Source organism: Hyaena hyaena, unplaced genomic scaffold (genome assembly GCF_003009895.1).
Source record: "Hyaena hyaena isolate Hyena2069 unplaced genomic scaffold, ASM300989v1 scaffold_260, whole genome shotgun sequence".
In the NCBI taxonomy this organism is placed as follows: domain Eukaryota; kingdom Metazoa; phylum Chordata; class Mammalia; order Carnivora; family Hyaenidae; genus Hyaena; species Hyaena hyaena.
Window position 1 is genome coordinate 148,540 of NW_024080892.1, and position 16,548 is coordinate 165,087.

At 35.8% G+C, this 16,548-nt stretch overlaps 1 protein-coding gene across 4 annotated transcripts in view; it reads left to right on the plus strand.

The window, feature by feature from the left end:
• POLK (DNA polymerase kappa) overlaps positions 1-16,548 on the plus strand; it is a 73,959-nt gene that overhangs the window by 26,824 nt on the left and 30,587 nt on the right. For 3 of the 4 annotated variants that reach the window (XM_039245547.1, XM_039245549.1, XM_039245548.1), the window contains 2 exons: positions 4,735-4,854; positions 12,921-13,073. In XM_039245547.1, coding sequence (XP_039101478.1) covers positions 4,735-4,854; positions 12,921-13,073 — 273 coding nt within the window. Of the gene's footprint in view, positions 1-4,734; positions 4,855-12,920; positions 13,074-16,548 lie in introns of those variants that run through there. The other variant, XM_039245550.1, reaches the window with a different exon arrangement.

Here is a 16,548-nt window from a genome sequence, read left to right on the forward strand (position 1 = left end):
AAAAAAAAAAAAAAAAAAAACTGTTATGTTGGGTTTCTGCTCTGTGAAAGACACTGTTAAGAGAATGAAAGAACAAGCCACCTACTGGAAGAAAATGTTTGTAAAACATATACCTGATACGGGACTGCTATCTACAAAGAACTCTTAAAACTTAACAAAAAGGAAACAAAAGAGCTCAATTTAAAATGGGCAAACAATCTGAACAGACACCTCACCAAAGAAGATAGATGGATGGTAAATAAGCTCAAGATCATGCTCATTAGGAAATTGCAAATGAAAAAAATGATGGGCTATTTCCGCATACCTATTTGACTGCAATACATGAAACTGATCCTACCAGATGCCTGGTGAGAAGGTGCAGCAACAGGAAGAAACTCATCCACTCTTGGTGGGAACGTCACCTGGTACAGCCACTTTGCCAGGCAGCTTTAGTTTCTTGCCAGATTAAACATTCTCTTACCATATGATCCAGCAATGTGGCCCTTCGTATTTACCCAAACCAGCTAGAGACAAATGTCCACACAAAACCCGGTATATAAATGTTTACAGCAGCTTTATTCTTATTTGCCAAAACTTGGAAGCAACAAGCAAGGCAGCCTTCAACAGAGGTGAATAGATAGACTATGGTACATCCATCCAAGGGAAAACTATTTAGCACTAAAAAGAAATGAACTATCAAACCACAAAAAGACATGGAGGAATCTGAAATGCACATTGCGAATCCTTTTTGTAAGCCTAAAAGTGCTCAATAAAATCAAGTCTATTAATTCCAAATAATAAAATAGATAATCAAAAAAAAAAAAAATAAAAAAATAAAAGACTACTTTATAGCAAAAAAAAAAAAAAGGTAAGCTGTATCAATCATATCAATTGATATCTATACCAATCATAGATCTGTATATACATATCATCTGATTGATATGTATCAATCATATAAAATATATACCTTATGTATATCTTACATATTAATATATGTTAAAATATTTATATATTTTATATAACATGTATTCCTCTAGGTTGGGGACATTGGGGAGTTCATCATAAATATCTGTTTTAAATTGAAATTTTCTAATTGTTACTGCTTCACAGAAATGCAACTTCTTTAAATTTTTTATCAGAAACATTTTTTGTTGTGTTTTTTTTTTTTTTTTAGAGAGAGTATGAGTCAGGGAGATAGGCAGACAGAGAGAGGGAGAGAATCTTAAGCAGACTCCATGCTGAATATGGAGCTTAATGGAGCTCAATCCCATGACCCTGGGATCATGACTTGAGCTGAAATCAAGAGTCAGACGCTCAACCACCTAAGCCACTCAGATGCCTTTACTTATCAGAAAATTATAAACATACAAAAACTAGATACTAAAATGAATTCCTAGGTAATCATCACCCAGCATCAACAGTCATCAACATATTTGCAATTATTTCATCTATTTCACCCCTCCCTACTGAATTTTGGAAGTAGAAGATGGAGTATTTTAAAACAAATCCCAATAAATTGGGAAAATTTCTAGAAATTTACAATATCCCAAAACTGACTCGAGAAAATATGGAAAATCTAAATAGACCCTTTAATAATGAAAGAAATTAAATTAAAAATCCCCTCCCCCTCATCTCCTGCAAAAAAACCCACAGCAGATCAAGATGGCTTAAGTGGTAAATTTTATATGACACTTAAGCAGAAATAATACTGGAGCACCTGGGTGGCTCAGTAGGTTAAGCGTCCAACTTTGGCTCAGGTCATGATCTTGCAGTTCACAAGTTTGAGCTCTGCATTGGGCTGTGTGCTGACAGCTTAGAGCTTCAGATTCTGTGTCTCCCTCTCTCTCAGCCCCTCCCCTGCTCATGCTTTGTCTCTCTCTCTTTTAAAAATAAATAAACATTTGAAAAAAATAATAAACATTAAAAAAGAAGAAATAATACCAGTATTCCACAGAAAATAAAGAAGTGTGTTACATTTACCAACTCATTCTGTGAGACCAGTATGACCTTGATACCATAGCCAGACAAGCTGAATATTATAGATCATTATAAACATAAAAGTCATTAACAAAATGTTAGCAAACTGAATCCAACAGTATAAAAAAAGGAAGATTATGGGGATGCCTTGGTGGCTCAGTCAGTTAAGCATCCAACTTCAGCTCAGGTCATGATCTTGCAGTTCATGGCTTCAAGCCCCGTGTCAGGCTCTGTGCTGATAGCTAACTCAGAGCCTGGAGCCTATCTTCAGATTCTGTGTCTCCCTCTCTTTCTGTCCCTCCCCTGCTCGTGCTGTCTCTCTCTCTCTTTCTCTCTCTCTCAAAAATAAATAAAACATAAAAATATGTTTTTAAAAAAAGATTATGTTCCATGACCAAGTGAGATTTATTTCAAGAATGCATTTTTCTCCTAAAATCAGGAACAAGGCAGGAAAGTCCACTCTCATGTCTTCTATTCAGCATAGTCTGGAAAGTTCTAGCCAGTGTAGTCAGGCAATAAAAAGAAATAAAAGCATCTAGGTTGGAAAGGAAGAACTAAAACTGTCTCTTCACAAATAACATGATGTTTATGGATAGAAACTTTTAAGCATTTCAAAAGGAGTACAACAGTTGTACTCTGAAAATAACAAAAGTTTGTTGAGGGAAAGTAAAAATCTAAAAATGGAATCATCCCATGTTCAAGAAGGAGAAGACTCAACATTTTTAAGAGGGTAGTTCTCCCCAAATTGATCTATAAATTCAAAGTAATTCTTCATCCAAATTCAAGGGGCTTTTTTTCCTGCCAAAATTGATAAACAGACCCTAAACTTTATATGGAAATGTGAAACACCTAAAATAGCAAAAATAATTTTGAAAAGGAACAAACATTAAGGTCTTTCGCTTTCCTGTTTAAGAACGTCCTATAAAGCTACAGTTACCAAGATAGTATGGTACTGCCATAGGCTAGAAAATCTGAATAATGGGGTAGAATTAAGAGTCCAGAAGTAAATCTTTGTATTGATACTTTATTGATTTTTGCCTTGGTACTGATGAGAGTACCAAGGCAGAAGATTTCTCTGTTCAGCACATGATGCTGGGACAACTGGATATCCACACACAAAAAAAGATGAACTTAAACCCTCACTTCACACCATATAGAAATTTAACCCAAAATCAAGTTAAATGTAAGAGCTAAAGCAGTAAAACTTAATGAACATATGAGAAAGTCTTTGAGACTTTTGGTTAGGCAAGCATTTCTTAGATACAACAGTGAAAGCACAGTCAATAAAAGAAAAAGGTGACAAGTTAGACTCATCACATTTGAAAACTTCAGCACTTCAAAAGATGCAATTAAAAATGAAATATGCCACATAGCAGTATAAAATATTTGCAAAATACTTTTCTGATAAAGTACTTTTATCTAGAATATACAAAAATTCTTACAAATTGTTAATAAGACAACCTAGTTAAAAATGGGCAAAAAGTATAGACTTTCACTAAAGATATAAAAATAGCCCATAAGCACATGAAAAGATGCAAATTAAAACCGCAGCGAGGTGCAATTCACACTATTATAACCTAGAATGACTATAATACAGACAATAACAAATGTTGACAAGGACATAGAAAAATTAGAACCCTCATATTTTGCTGATGGGATTGTAAAATGGTTCAGCCACTTTGGAAAACAGTCTGGCAGTTTCTTAAAAGGTTTAGAATGGAGTTACCATATGGCACAGAGATTCTACTCCTGGATACCTAAGGAAAGTGAAAACATATGTCCATGCAAAAATGTGTATATCAATGTTCATTCTAGCATTTCTCATAATTGCCAAAAAGTAAAAATAATCTAAATGTCCATCAACCTAGGACACCTGGGTGGCTCAGCTGGTTAAGTGTCTGACTCTTGGTTTTGGTTCAGGTCATGATTTCGGGGTTTGTGGGATCAAGCCCAGTTTCAGGCTCTTTGTTGACAGTGCAGAGCCTGCCTGGGATTCTCTCTCCCACTCTCTCTCTGCTTCTCCCCTGCTTGCTTGCTCTTGTTCCTTCTCTCTCTCTGTCTCTGTCTCTCTCAAAATAAATAATTAACATTTAAAAAAAGTCCATCACCCTGATGAGTGGATAGATGTTGTGTTCAGCGATGGAATGATAGAGGTGATTTTCTACATTTTCTTTAATGACTAACGTTAACATTTTGTATATGCTTTTTTAAAAAAAAAAGTTTCACACTCATTTTTGAGAGACAGAGTGCAAGCAAGGGTGGGACAGAGAGAGAGGGAGATACAAAATCTGAAGCACACTCTAGGCTCTGAACTGTCAGCACGCGCCATGAGATCATGACCTGAGCTGAATTTGAACCCTTAACCAACTGAGCCACCCAGGTGCCCTAAAATTTTGTAAGTGCTTTTTAAGTAAAAGTGAGGGGGATAACTGATAACCCAAATGACTGACTGAGGCTTTGAATATGTTCCCATGGATACTGTCTAGGACACATTGTTATTTTCCGAGTGCAGATCTATACTCCTCTCAGAGTTTATAGTATATAATTACTACCTCAGCAACCCTGTGAGGTAGGTAACCATAAATTCATTTTGCAGGTAAGGAAATTAAGACATAGAAAGATTAGGTAGTTTTAGGGTCACCCAGCTAGCAAGTAGTGAGCTAAGTTTTGAATTCAGTTATTGTGATTCTAGTTTATATACTTAACTACCATGATTATACTACAGGGATGCTTTTCTTTCTGATACTTTCTTATGCTTTGTTTTGTTTTCTTACAAAGGGGTCCAAATTTTATGGAAATGAGCTCAAGAAGGAAAAGCAAGTTAACCAACGAATTGAAAATATGATGCAACAAAAAGCTCAAATTACCAGCCAACAACTAAGGAAAGCACAATTACAGGTATTGATTTAATTACTAAATAAGGTGGAAGGTGGTAGGATAGCAGTTGCTAGTTAAAAACGCATCGTGGTCAAGTCACAACAGAAAACAAGGTAAAATTTAAATGTTCGTTGTTTTGTAAAGGATGAACTTTAACAAATATGCATACTTTGTTAAATATTGCTCTACTCTGTGACATAAAGACTCCATACCTAGGCATTGTCTCCTCCATTATACAGAAGAGTTAACGGAACCTTCATTAGGGTAAACTACTTGTCTAGCTTCAGAGCTAAGATTTAATCCAAAGCTTCTGTTCTTTTTATTACACACACACTCTGCAGCTGCGAAAGACCACAAGCTAAATTGTGGCATGTTTTCTTCAGTGCTGATTTTGCAAAAAAGATTTGGGGGAACATGTTAACTAATTAAATTACAAAGCAATTTAAGACATAATTGGGTTGTACTAAAACTGTGGTTGAATGCCAAATGTGCATGAATTTTTAAAATAAAACACCAGACTTCTGAAAATTTGGAGGCTTTTTGTTTCTCCAGTATCCTCAGGGAATAAATACTCAAGAGTTTCTTCTGGTATTTAAAAGCTATTTCAGGAGAAAACTTTGAGTAGAGCAACATTATCAGGCATCATATAGAAGATTGAGAATGCAAGTAATCAAGGTTTTGCTGGTAAAACTAAAGTTTACTTTTATATGTTATTTTTAAAATCTTTTTAAATAAAGTTTACTTTTAAAGACAGCTTTTATCCTCTATCAAACTTGGATTCAATTTAACAAAGCAGTTTAGGCTGTAACATGATGATAAAATTATATGCATCTATGCCAAACAATTCTGGTGATAGAGTTTAGAGATGCCAAATTTTATGTTTTCTTTGCCAAATTATAATGTGTCATTTTTTTCATATATGCTTTCCTAGAGCAGCAAGCTAATTTTTTATCTTATGTGATAAGTGGTCTGCTCTCATAAAGAAAGATCACTTGCCTTTGTCTTCTCAAATTATGATTAAAAAAATTTTTTTTAACGTTTATTCACTTTTGGAGACACAGAGAGTAGGAGCAGAGGTGGGGTCAGAGAGAGAGGGAGACACAGAATCCAAAGCTGACTCCAGACTCTGAGCTGAAGCACAGACCCCTATGCGGGGTTCAAACTCAGAAACTGTGAGATCATGACCTGAGCCTAAGGCAGACGCTTAACTGACTGAGCCACCCAGGCGCCCCCCCCAAAATTAGCATTTTTAGTGCATCATAGCATTTTACTGTATGGAGATATCATAATTTTTTGCTTTATCCCACATGGGTTTCAGTTTTTTGTTTTTATATATAAACCTTGTGATGATTGTTCTTATTTATATATCCTTGTACTCTTGTCCTGTTGCTTTCATGGAAGATTGTATAGTTTTACATTTTCAACACAATAGTGCTAGTTTCCTCACATACTTGTTTAAAATTATATTTTATTAATTTTATCAATCCTTTAGTTTTTCCTGGTAGTATCCAAATATTATTTCATGGTTATTTTCATTTGCCCTTCTTTGATTATGACAGAAAAAGCATGTCTTCCCTTGTATTAGCCATTAATATTTCATTGCTATAGGAATTACCTTTTTAATTCTGTTAATCTATGGACTAAGCACCTGGCACAAGAGATCCCAAAAATACAGTGGTTCAGATCAGAGAAGAGTTTCTTTCTTTCTCACGTAAGTTTTCCTGGGGTAGCTGGGTGGCTTAGTCAGTTACACATCCAACTTCAGCTCAGGTCATGCTCTCACAGTTCTATGGGTTCAAGCCCCGTCTTGGGCTCTGTGCTGACAGCTTGGAGCCTGGAGCCTGCTTCAGATTCTGTATTTCCCTCTCCCTGCTCCCACCCCACTCATGTCCTGTCTCTCTCTCATAAATAAATAAACATTTAAAAAAATAAATAGTCCCAACTGATTGGGTGGTTCTGCTCACTGTAGTAATTTAGGAACCCAGGTTCCACATCGTGTTGTTCTCTCAGCACCTAAGTGTTATCCTTATCTGTTTTATAAAATGGGATTACCTCGAGTCTATATTCCAGCCCCCCAGTAAAGAAGAAAGAATGAAGGACAAAAATCAAAGGCAAGTAATTTGCTATTCAACAAGTGAAAGAAAAATTCCACACATTACATCAGCTCACATGCTTTTTATTTTTTTAATTTTTAATGTTTATTTATTTCTGAGAGACAGAGTGCAAGCGGGGAAGGGACAGAAGGAGAGGGAGACACGGAATCTGAAGCAGGCTCCAGGCTCCAAGCTATCAGCATGGTGCCCGACGTGGGGCTCCAACTCATGAACTGCAAGATCATGACCTGAGCTGAAGTCTGTCGCTTAACCTAGATGAGCCACCTGGGTGCTCATGCTCACATGCTTTTGACAAGAATTAAAGTTTCATGGCCATACCTAACTGCAGAAGTTGTATAATGTATTTTCCAGCCTGATGGTCATGTGCCCAGATAAAAATCTGTTAATATAAAAGGAAGAGAGAATGGATTTGGGGGTTCAACTGGCAGTCCAAAGCAATATCCTTTGTCTATGTTTCTAGAGGAGTTTGTATCTTTTTCTCATGATTAATACATTTTATCATACAGTAAGGATTTTTTTTCTCTGCCATTTGTGATAAATATTTTCCCAATATGTTGTCCCTTTTTTAATTATGCAGGGTTTTTTTTCCTATACAATATCAAATATTTGTGTAATCAAATCAGCAGTAATGGAAAACATTTTTTTCTTGGCATTGGTATTATGATAGAAAGTTAAACCTTATAACCAAGCTTATATGTTCTTTTAGTATTTTTATAGATTTTGTTTCTGTTTAGTCCGTTTTGGATTTGTTCTAATGTAAGGTGTTTTTTTATCTTTCTTAAATGGTGGGTTTTATGTTTTCCCTAAATAGTATTATTTTTTCTAAATGCTGATTCATTTGTCCCAACACTATTTATTGAATCGTGAGTCCTTTCTCCACTGAATTGAAATGAGGCACTTCCATATACCAAATTCTCATTGTACTTGAATTTGTTTCTCTCTTCTCAGTTGAATCATTTCCTGTATCAGTACCATGTAATTTCAGTTATTCAATAATAATAATAATATAGTTTAATATCCTCCCTCACTACTATTCTTTAAATTTTTTTTCTCACATTGTTTCTTTCACATAAATTTAAGCATCATTTCATCAAGTTAAAAAAAAAGCCATTCTGTGTATAACATTTTTAATTGATATTAATCCTTAGGTAATTTATTTTCACAACCTCTTTTTTGTGAGTTTTATTAATCTATACAAATATCTCTAATAAAGCTTTAAAAATATAATGCATATGAGTCATGCAATATAGCAACTTTTGCTGTTCATACTTTTTAAAACTCATATCCTTGAATATGCTAATAATCTGAAGTATTAGAAAATTCTTTATATTGTGTAACAGAGCTTCAGATTTTGTTACAGTTTTAGTTGACTATTTCATGAGGGACTCTGACATATTTTGCAAGGGGAGTGGCAGGAAATATGTTTTTATGTTGATTGTTAAATTGTTTCACTTGTCGAGCTTCCTTTAAAAGAAATTGTATAAATGGGAGGGGATTGAGGAAATTCTAAAGTATCTAGAAGATCTGAGAGAAGGAGAGGTTTTCCATGGGAAATGTGTTTCTATTCTAGTGTCATAAAATTTCCAAATAATAGATTTTTGTACGTGTGCTCTGATGGTAGGAAATTGTGGCTAGTCAAGCTGAGGTAATTAACCTCTGCAGTCATGAACTCCCACAGTGTTTATTCATAACCTAAGTGTTCCCTACTTCATCCTACCCTCTTTAGACTTCTTAAAGCACAATCGTTTTTGTAGCTGCTGAAACATCTTATTATAATATGGGTTCATAAATAAATTGAAAAGACAAATATCTGGGGCGCTTAGGTGGCTCAGTTGGTTAAGTGTCCAACTCTTGATTTCGGCTCAGGTCATGATCGCTCAGTTTGTGAAATTGAGCCCCACGTCGGGCCCATGGCTGCCACTTTGAGCCTGCTTGGGATGCGCTCGTTCTCCTCTCTCTCTGCCTCTCTCCACCTCTCTCCTGCTCACTATCTCCCTCTCTCTTTCTCTCTCTCAAATAAATAAATAAACTTAACAAAAGAGAATAGACAAATATTCATGTTCTATTAAATGAAAACTACACAGCAAATCTGTGCATTTTGACCATTTTAACAATTGATTTTATGAACTTGGCTTTATTCAACAGTTTTTAGGATAGTAGTAAGTCAGGAAAACGAAAAACAGTATTTCTGAAAGTCTCCTGAATGTAATCAAAAAGGGGATTTAAAAAAAAAAAGTAAATAAAACAGTGTCGATATAAAATACACTCTTTGAGTTTGGTTTGAAGTTATTTCAATATTAAAGACTTTTTAAAATCCATTTTAGGGAAGTATTATAAAATAATGGAAAGAGCACAGCCTTTAGACTAACTTGGTTTAGGGGCGCCTGGGTGGCTTAGTCGGTTAAGCGTCCGACTTTCGCTTAGGTCATGATCTCACGGTTCGTGGGTTCGAGCCCCGCGTCGGGCTCTGTGCTGACTGCCAGCTCAGAGCCTGGATCCTGCTTTAGTCTGTGACTCCCTCTCTCTCTGACCCTCCCCTGCTCACTCTGTCTCTCTCTCTCTCTCTCTCCTAGAAATAAATAAAACATTAAAAATTAAAAAAAAAAAAGACTAACTTGGTTTATGGGTCTAGTGCAAACATTTACAGCTGTATTACTTAGGGCAGATTACTTCCTCTTACTGAAGTTTAGTTTCCTCATCTACAAAATGGGAATAATAATTACCACTTCAGAATTATTTTTATCACTAAATGAGTTAACACAGAAGTATTGATTCTAATCTGTACATTTAGCCACCATAGTTCTAGGACACATTTGATATACTCAATAAATCTCACTTGTTTTTAAAATGATAGGTAATATCATTAAGCCCTTTCCATATCCCTGGATAAGTACCTTACATGAGTACTTCTTTTAATTCTTCCAATCTTTGGGGATTGCTTTAGTCCCACTTTACAAAAATGGGAAAAATGAGACGGGTTAACTTGCCCCCCTATTATGTAACTGAAGACCCAGAAGAAGCTCTTACTCTTAACTGTATTCACACATACTAGTTCTGAGCTGTGGCAGAAGGGATAACATACATGTGAGAGGCTCAGATCAGAATGTGGAAGTCATTTGGAAGGGAAAATAGAAGAAAGGAAAACATGAATGAGGATTTCAGTAGAAGAAATTTGAGAAGAGCAGGGCAGTGCACATTTGGTAGGTGCAGAGAGAACAGTGTTTAGACAAGGGTGACTAATGAGAGTAGAGGAGAGCGGAATGTGTGAGTCACTTAGTGGGGAGGTTTCCTTTTGCCAACTGTACCTTTGCTTTAAGCACAGAAAAGATAATAGATTGCTGAAGGAACTGTCATAAAATTAATGCATGAGTCTAAGGAGAGCTTTTTTCCATTTGGTTTACCTTCTATTTATGATCTTTTTCCTTTCTAATATTTATGAGTTAAGATACTTCAAATGTTGCTCCCTTATTCTCAGTTGATTCATATCATAGGTATATTATCTGGATTAATATAGAGTAGTTTTTAACCCACCCTTATTTTTATTAGTCTCCATCATTTGTCTACATCTTTTTTTTTTTATGTCAGGATGCTATTCTCTAATTTAAAATTGACATACTAGAAGAAATAGTTGTTTTAAATCTGGATGATAGATTGGAGTAATGATGAAAAGTTCCACATACTAGGTGTCTCACTGCATGAGATCAGCCTTCTGCAAACTTTTTCTACACATTCTACTTCCTCTTTTTAAACCACAGTGTGTGTGTGTGTGTTTGTGTATGTATCAGTATAAAAGTTATTCATTTTCTCCAACAAGTGTCACCTCTTTCTCTCTTATAAGAAAATAATTTTGGGGCACCTGGGTGGCTCAATCGGTTAAGCATCCGACTTCAGCTCAGGTCATGATCTCACGGTTTGTGGGTTCGAACCCCGCATCAGGCTCTGTGCTGACAGCTGGCTCAGAGCCTGGAGCCTGCTTCAGATTCTTTGTCTCCCTCTCTCTCTGACCACCCCCTGCTCATGCTGTCTCTCAAAAATAAATAAAAGAAAAGAAAAGAAAAAAAGAAAAGAATTTAAAGGCAAATCAAGTCTTTATCCTGGTAGAACTCATAATTTAGTATCTAATATAGTAAGTGCGTCATAACAGCAGGAAGACAACTAAGGAAACATTAAGTTCTGTGGCATGGAAGACAGAGAGCTAATTAAGCTACAGAGAGGTATCTCAGCTGCCCCCTCAAGGCTTTATGACAGAACTCGGAAGAGCATTTCAATCAGAGGAACAGCCTGAAAAAGGCACAGAGCACCTCAGTGAGTTGTAGCCTAAACAGGAGCAAATCATCTAGAGGTTCCCTATGGCTACTGGAAGCAAATATGATTCAGGGGACTATTTCTTTTAATTTCCTTAATGTTTATTTAATTTTGAGAGTGAAAGAAACAGAGTGCAAGCCAGGGAGGGGCACAGGGAGAAGGAACTCTCTCTATGAGAGAGAGAACTATGAGATCATGACTTGCGCCGAAGTTGGATGCTTAACCGACTGGGCCACCCAGACACTCCTCAGGAGATTATTTCTGAAAGAGAAGTTGCAATCTTAACCTGCAGCTAATGGGAAACTAGCATCACTATAATGCTAAGGAAGACCATGAAAAAAATTCTCCAAAATGGAAGCAAGTTGAAATCTAACAAGGAGGAGATACTGAATTATTATCCCTGCAACTTTACACTTTTCAGAAAACCTGCTATAGAAATCTCCACATGATGGAATCGCTTTCATTCCAGAGCTTGCCCCTATTGCTTATATCTGACTATTTTCCCCTCTGTTTTTTATTCCTTTGCTATGAAGCTATCTACTGATCGTTTAGTAAAAGTCACTCTTCCATGCTCCTTATGTATTCCATCTTACTCAAAGTGATCATAGATCAAAATGGTCACACCACCACCCTAGGCTGTAGGGAAAGCTGGGAATCAGATTTAGCTTCTTCAGCCTCTATAGCAGAGGCCACAAAAAAGGAACACTTGGAAATGGGTATGTATGTTATATAACCCTTTTCTTACCGCCATACTTTGGTTATTTTTATCTCCTTTCCTTTCCCTTTCTTCTTATCAATCCAGTTCTTTCTCTCTAGAGAAATAAAAATGCTTTAAAAATTAAGGTTCTTCACTATTATAGTTGACATATGTATTGGTTTCCTGAAAGAATAAATTATATCTTAAATTGTCAATTTTGATTGTATTGACTAGCAGTTACCAAATTTTAGCCTTAAAAAAGCACTTCTACAGAGGGAATGTTTACATTATGATTTGTACATTCACTTGTACAGTACTCCTCAGCATAAACATAATATGCCAAAGTGTATAATCTTCCATTGTACATTTCCTTTGTTTCTATTTTAAGACGTTAATGTTATGAGTCATTGAGAGTTGTTTATTTTACCTAAGCTGAAGCTTTTACTTACCATTAGTTGATGTACAAATTTATAAAACAGAAGAATCATTTGATCCAAGCACTTAACAATAGTTCATTTATTCAATAAATATTTATTAAGTACATATTATGTGATTGTAGTTATTGAGAGATGAAAGAGTTGGTAGGGCAAGATATTTGAGAATCAACTCCTCATCTTCATGAAAATAGAAGCAATTACCAGCCTTAATAAACAACAATAAAGTATGAGTAGATAGGGACACCGGGCTGGCTCAGTCGGTGGAACATGTGACTCTGGACTTTGGGGTTGTGAGTTTCAGCCCTATGTTGGGTGTAGAGATTAATTAAATGAAAATTTTTAAATAAATAATTAGAGAAACTTCAACAAAAAATGTATACATAGATAGATGGGTTGGTGGGTGGGTGGAAGGATGGATGGATAGATGGACAAAGATAGATAGATAGATACCTACTACAAGTGAGATTAATGTTATGATTGATGATGTCTATATATCATGTTGGCTAAAAATATGTTAACTTTCTAAAAATTAAGGTTGACAGGTTTGCAATGGAATTAGAACAGAGCCGGGATCTGAACAATACTATAGTGCACATTGACATGGATGCTTTCTACGCAGCTGTAGAAATGAGGGACAATCCAGAATTGAAGGATAAACCCATTGCCGTAGGATCAATGAGGATGTTGGTAAGTAGGTAAAGATGAAAGACAGAAAGGAAATTTCATAGCATAGTCAAGTAAGCCTTACTGGTTCGTGAAGGGGAAAGAGAGGCCTTTGGTAAGCTGTACCAGGTTGCTGGGCGTTGTTTTGCTGGGTTCCCTATGTGTGTTCGATTACGGAATCTTTTCAACATCACTTGAGGAAGTTTTTACTTACATTTGACAGACAAAAATACAAACTCAGAGAGATGTTTAAAAACTTCCCCAAAGTTACAAACCTGGTGAACGGTTGAGTGACATCATACCTTTCTGTTGCAAATTGTATTTTTCTTAAGTGACTGTTCTAGTTAAAGAGAACTGGAGAAGAAAGAAAAGGAAATGTTATTCTACAGCAGGTTTGCAAACAACGTAGGCCAAATCTAGTCCCTTTTTTTTTTTTTGTAAATAAAATTTTATTGGAACTCAGTCATGCCCCATTCATTTGTTGTTTCATTAAAAGAGCAGAATTGAGGAGCACCTGGGTGTCTTAGTCAGTGGAGTGGCCAACTCTTAATTTCGGCTCAGGTCATTATGTCACAGTTGTGAGATGGAGCCCCACATCAGGCTCCACACTGAGCATGAAGCCTGCTTAAGATTCTCTCTTCCTCTGCCCCTCTTCCCTGCTTGTGTGCGCATGCTTTCTCTCTCTCTCTCAGATTAAAGTAATAATAACAATACTACTACTACTACTACTACTACTACTAATAATAATAATAATAAAAGAGCAGAGTTGAGTAGCTGCAACAGAGACCATATGATCTGCAAAGCTTAAAGTAATTACTATCCAGATCTTTACAGAAAATGTTTCCCAACCTTAGTTCTAGAGTAATATACTTCGTTAAAACAGTACTGTAATTAGTTTTTCCCATGGCTTAGACTCTTAACTTTTGTGATTGCCATGAGCTCTTACTTATTGTCACCCTAACCATAGAGGTAAAGATGACTAGGATTGCTACTTGTGGGTAAAACTGTGTGAGGAATTAGAAATGGCACCTGGAGTAGATGGATTTTGGTATAAAAAATATATTTACATGAGAAACAAGGAGAGTTCTATCTACCCTGTTTCTAACTTCTTCAAATGCCTTAGATGGCTATAAACCTCCTTCCTACTGAGTTACTATTTTATTATAAAACTATTTGATCTGTTTGCTCATTATCTCTGCTCCCATAAGTATGCAGACAACTAACAATCCAAGTTCCAAAACAGTGGTTATTGAAAGACTACTCCCTTTTTCCTATAAATCATCAGCTTATATTTGAAAAAAATGCATTTATTTTTTATTAAGGCCATATATAATAATCTATTTAAGTGAAGTTATTTATGTGTGTGTATATATACATACACGCACACATACCGTAGCCATGTTAAAGCTAAATCCATTGCTAGATCTGCAAAATATTTTCTTTCCTATAAATTCTATCCTCCTAAAAATTGGTTATTATTTCCCAATTCAAAATGCTTATTTGCCATAGTTAAACAAAGATTACTGCTTTTGTGTGCTCAGCTAATAGATTTACTTCTAATGAGATTTGAAGTATAATTGCTGTTGTTCTTTTAAACTCAGAAAAGTATATTTGGAAATTAATGTTGGTGATGGCACATGTTTGATTATTCCAGTCTGTTTAGTTAGAATTCTTTTTTGGTGAATTTGATGGATCCTGGAAATGTTCTGAGTTAGGATTCAGAGTTAGAACTTAGCCATAGCAGTTATTTATTGCTGCATAACAACCCCCTTCAAGTACTTAGTGGACACAATTTATTTGTTCATGGTTCTCTAATTTGAGGAGAGAACAATGGGGATAACTCTACTCTACGTGGGATTGTCTAGAGCTATTTAGCAGGGGCTGGAGGATCCAAAATGGCCTCAGTAACATGCCATTCCATCAAGTAACATTCCGTAACATTCTGCCAAGGTGGCTGGAATGGCTTCTAGCCACTGAGCTTTCCTTTCTCCACATGGTACCTCATCATCTAGCAGTTTAACCCAAGATCTTTACACAATTGCCGGCTCCCCCAAAAAGCAAAGGCTATAGTTTCAGACTTCATAATGCCTAAGCTTTAAGACTCACATAATGTCACTCTTTGACATATTTTTGGTGAAAACAAGTCTCAATGCTAGTCACTTGGCATGAGAAACTAGAACCCACCCTTAGATAGGAGAAACTGCAAAATACTGTGGCTGTGATTTACATGCAGTCTACCTACCACGATCCTGAAAGGTAAAGGAAAGTGTATTATAAATTTTGTTTCAGCTTTACTACAGATCTAGCTTTCATATCAATTCCATTAGGCTTATTTATATTTAACACATTGATTTGTCTTTCTAATGCTATCTGCAGTTTCTGTTCCAGAATACTGACCAAAGAATAGCATAGTTTGGAGCACTGTCAAGGTTTTTTTTTAAATGCCATTTGAAAACCATAAATGGCAACTTGATATTATTCTGAAGTAATCCCTTCGTATGATAGATTCTGTTTTGCACTTCTCTGAATTTTCACTTGAGATTTCAAAGATGTCACTTGTGAGAAAATTTTTTTGGGGAAATGGTACTGTGGTGTCATCATCAACAAGATTTAAAAATAATGTTCTCCTTCTGAGTTTCATAATTTTTTCACCATAAATGTTTCACCAAAAAGGATATTCAAGCCTTAAATAATAAAACATAATTTTCAAAGTTCCTTTAGGTTTTATTCACTTATATTTCTGGCATATAATTTGGTTGACCATATATTAGAACTTTTGATTTTGTTTGTAAATGAAAAATTTCCAAAACCCCAAGTATAGCAAATTCCAAATCTATACTATTATACTATTCTGTTACTTTCATGTAACATATATTTGTACTATAACATTATTTTATAACTATTACTTTCATATAGCATAGGCCACTATCATCCAAACTTTGCTGTATACTATATTAGGTATGCATTAGAACTAGTAAAGTTTAGGGGCCTTTGGGGGGGCTCAGTCAGTTAAGCATTCAGTTCTTGATTTCAGCTCAGGTCATGATTTCTTTGTTCATGAGATCGAGCCCCACGTGGAGCCCTGCACTGAGCTCCACACTGGGCTCTGTGCTGACAACATGGGGCCTGCTTGGGATTCTCTGTCTTTCTCTGTCTTTCTCTGTCTTTCTCTCCCTATCCCTCCCCTGCTGTGCACTCGCTTGCGTGCCCACTCTCTCCAAATAAATAAAGTCATCCAGCTTCATGGCACTTTAAAAAAAAATAAATAAAAGAACAAATGAAGTTTAGTTATGGGAAATATAAGAGAACCTTTTTATTAGTCTTGTTTATTTCCTGGTATCACATTATAAATATGGAGACAGCAGTGAGAGAGAGGGTCATGGTATCATAATACTATGATAGGATAAAGTCAATGCATGATTTGAGTCAGTGGCCTATAAAAGAAATGTCCTTGACTTGAAAATACACTTCAGCAAAATGTTTCATATGAACATATAGA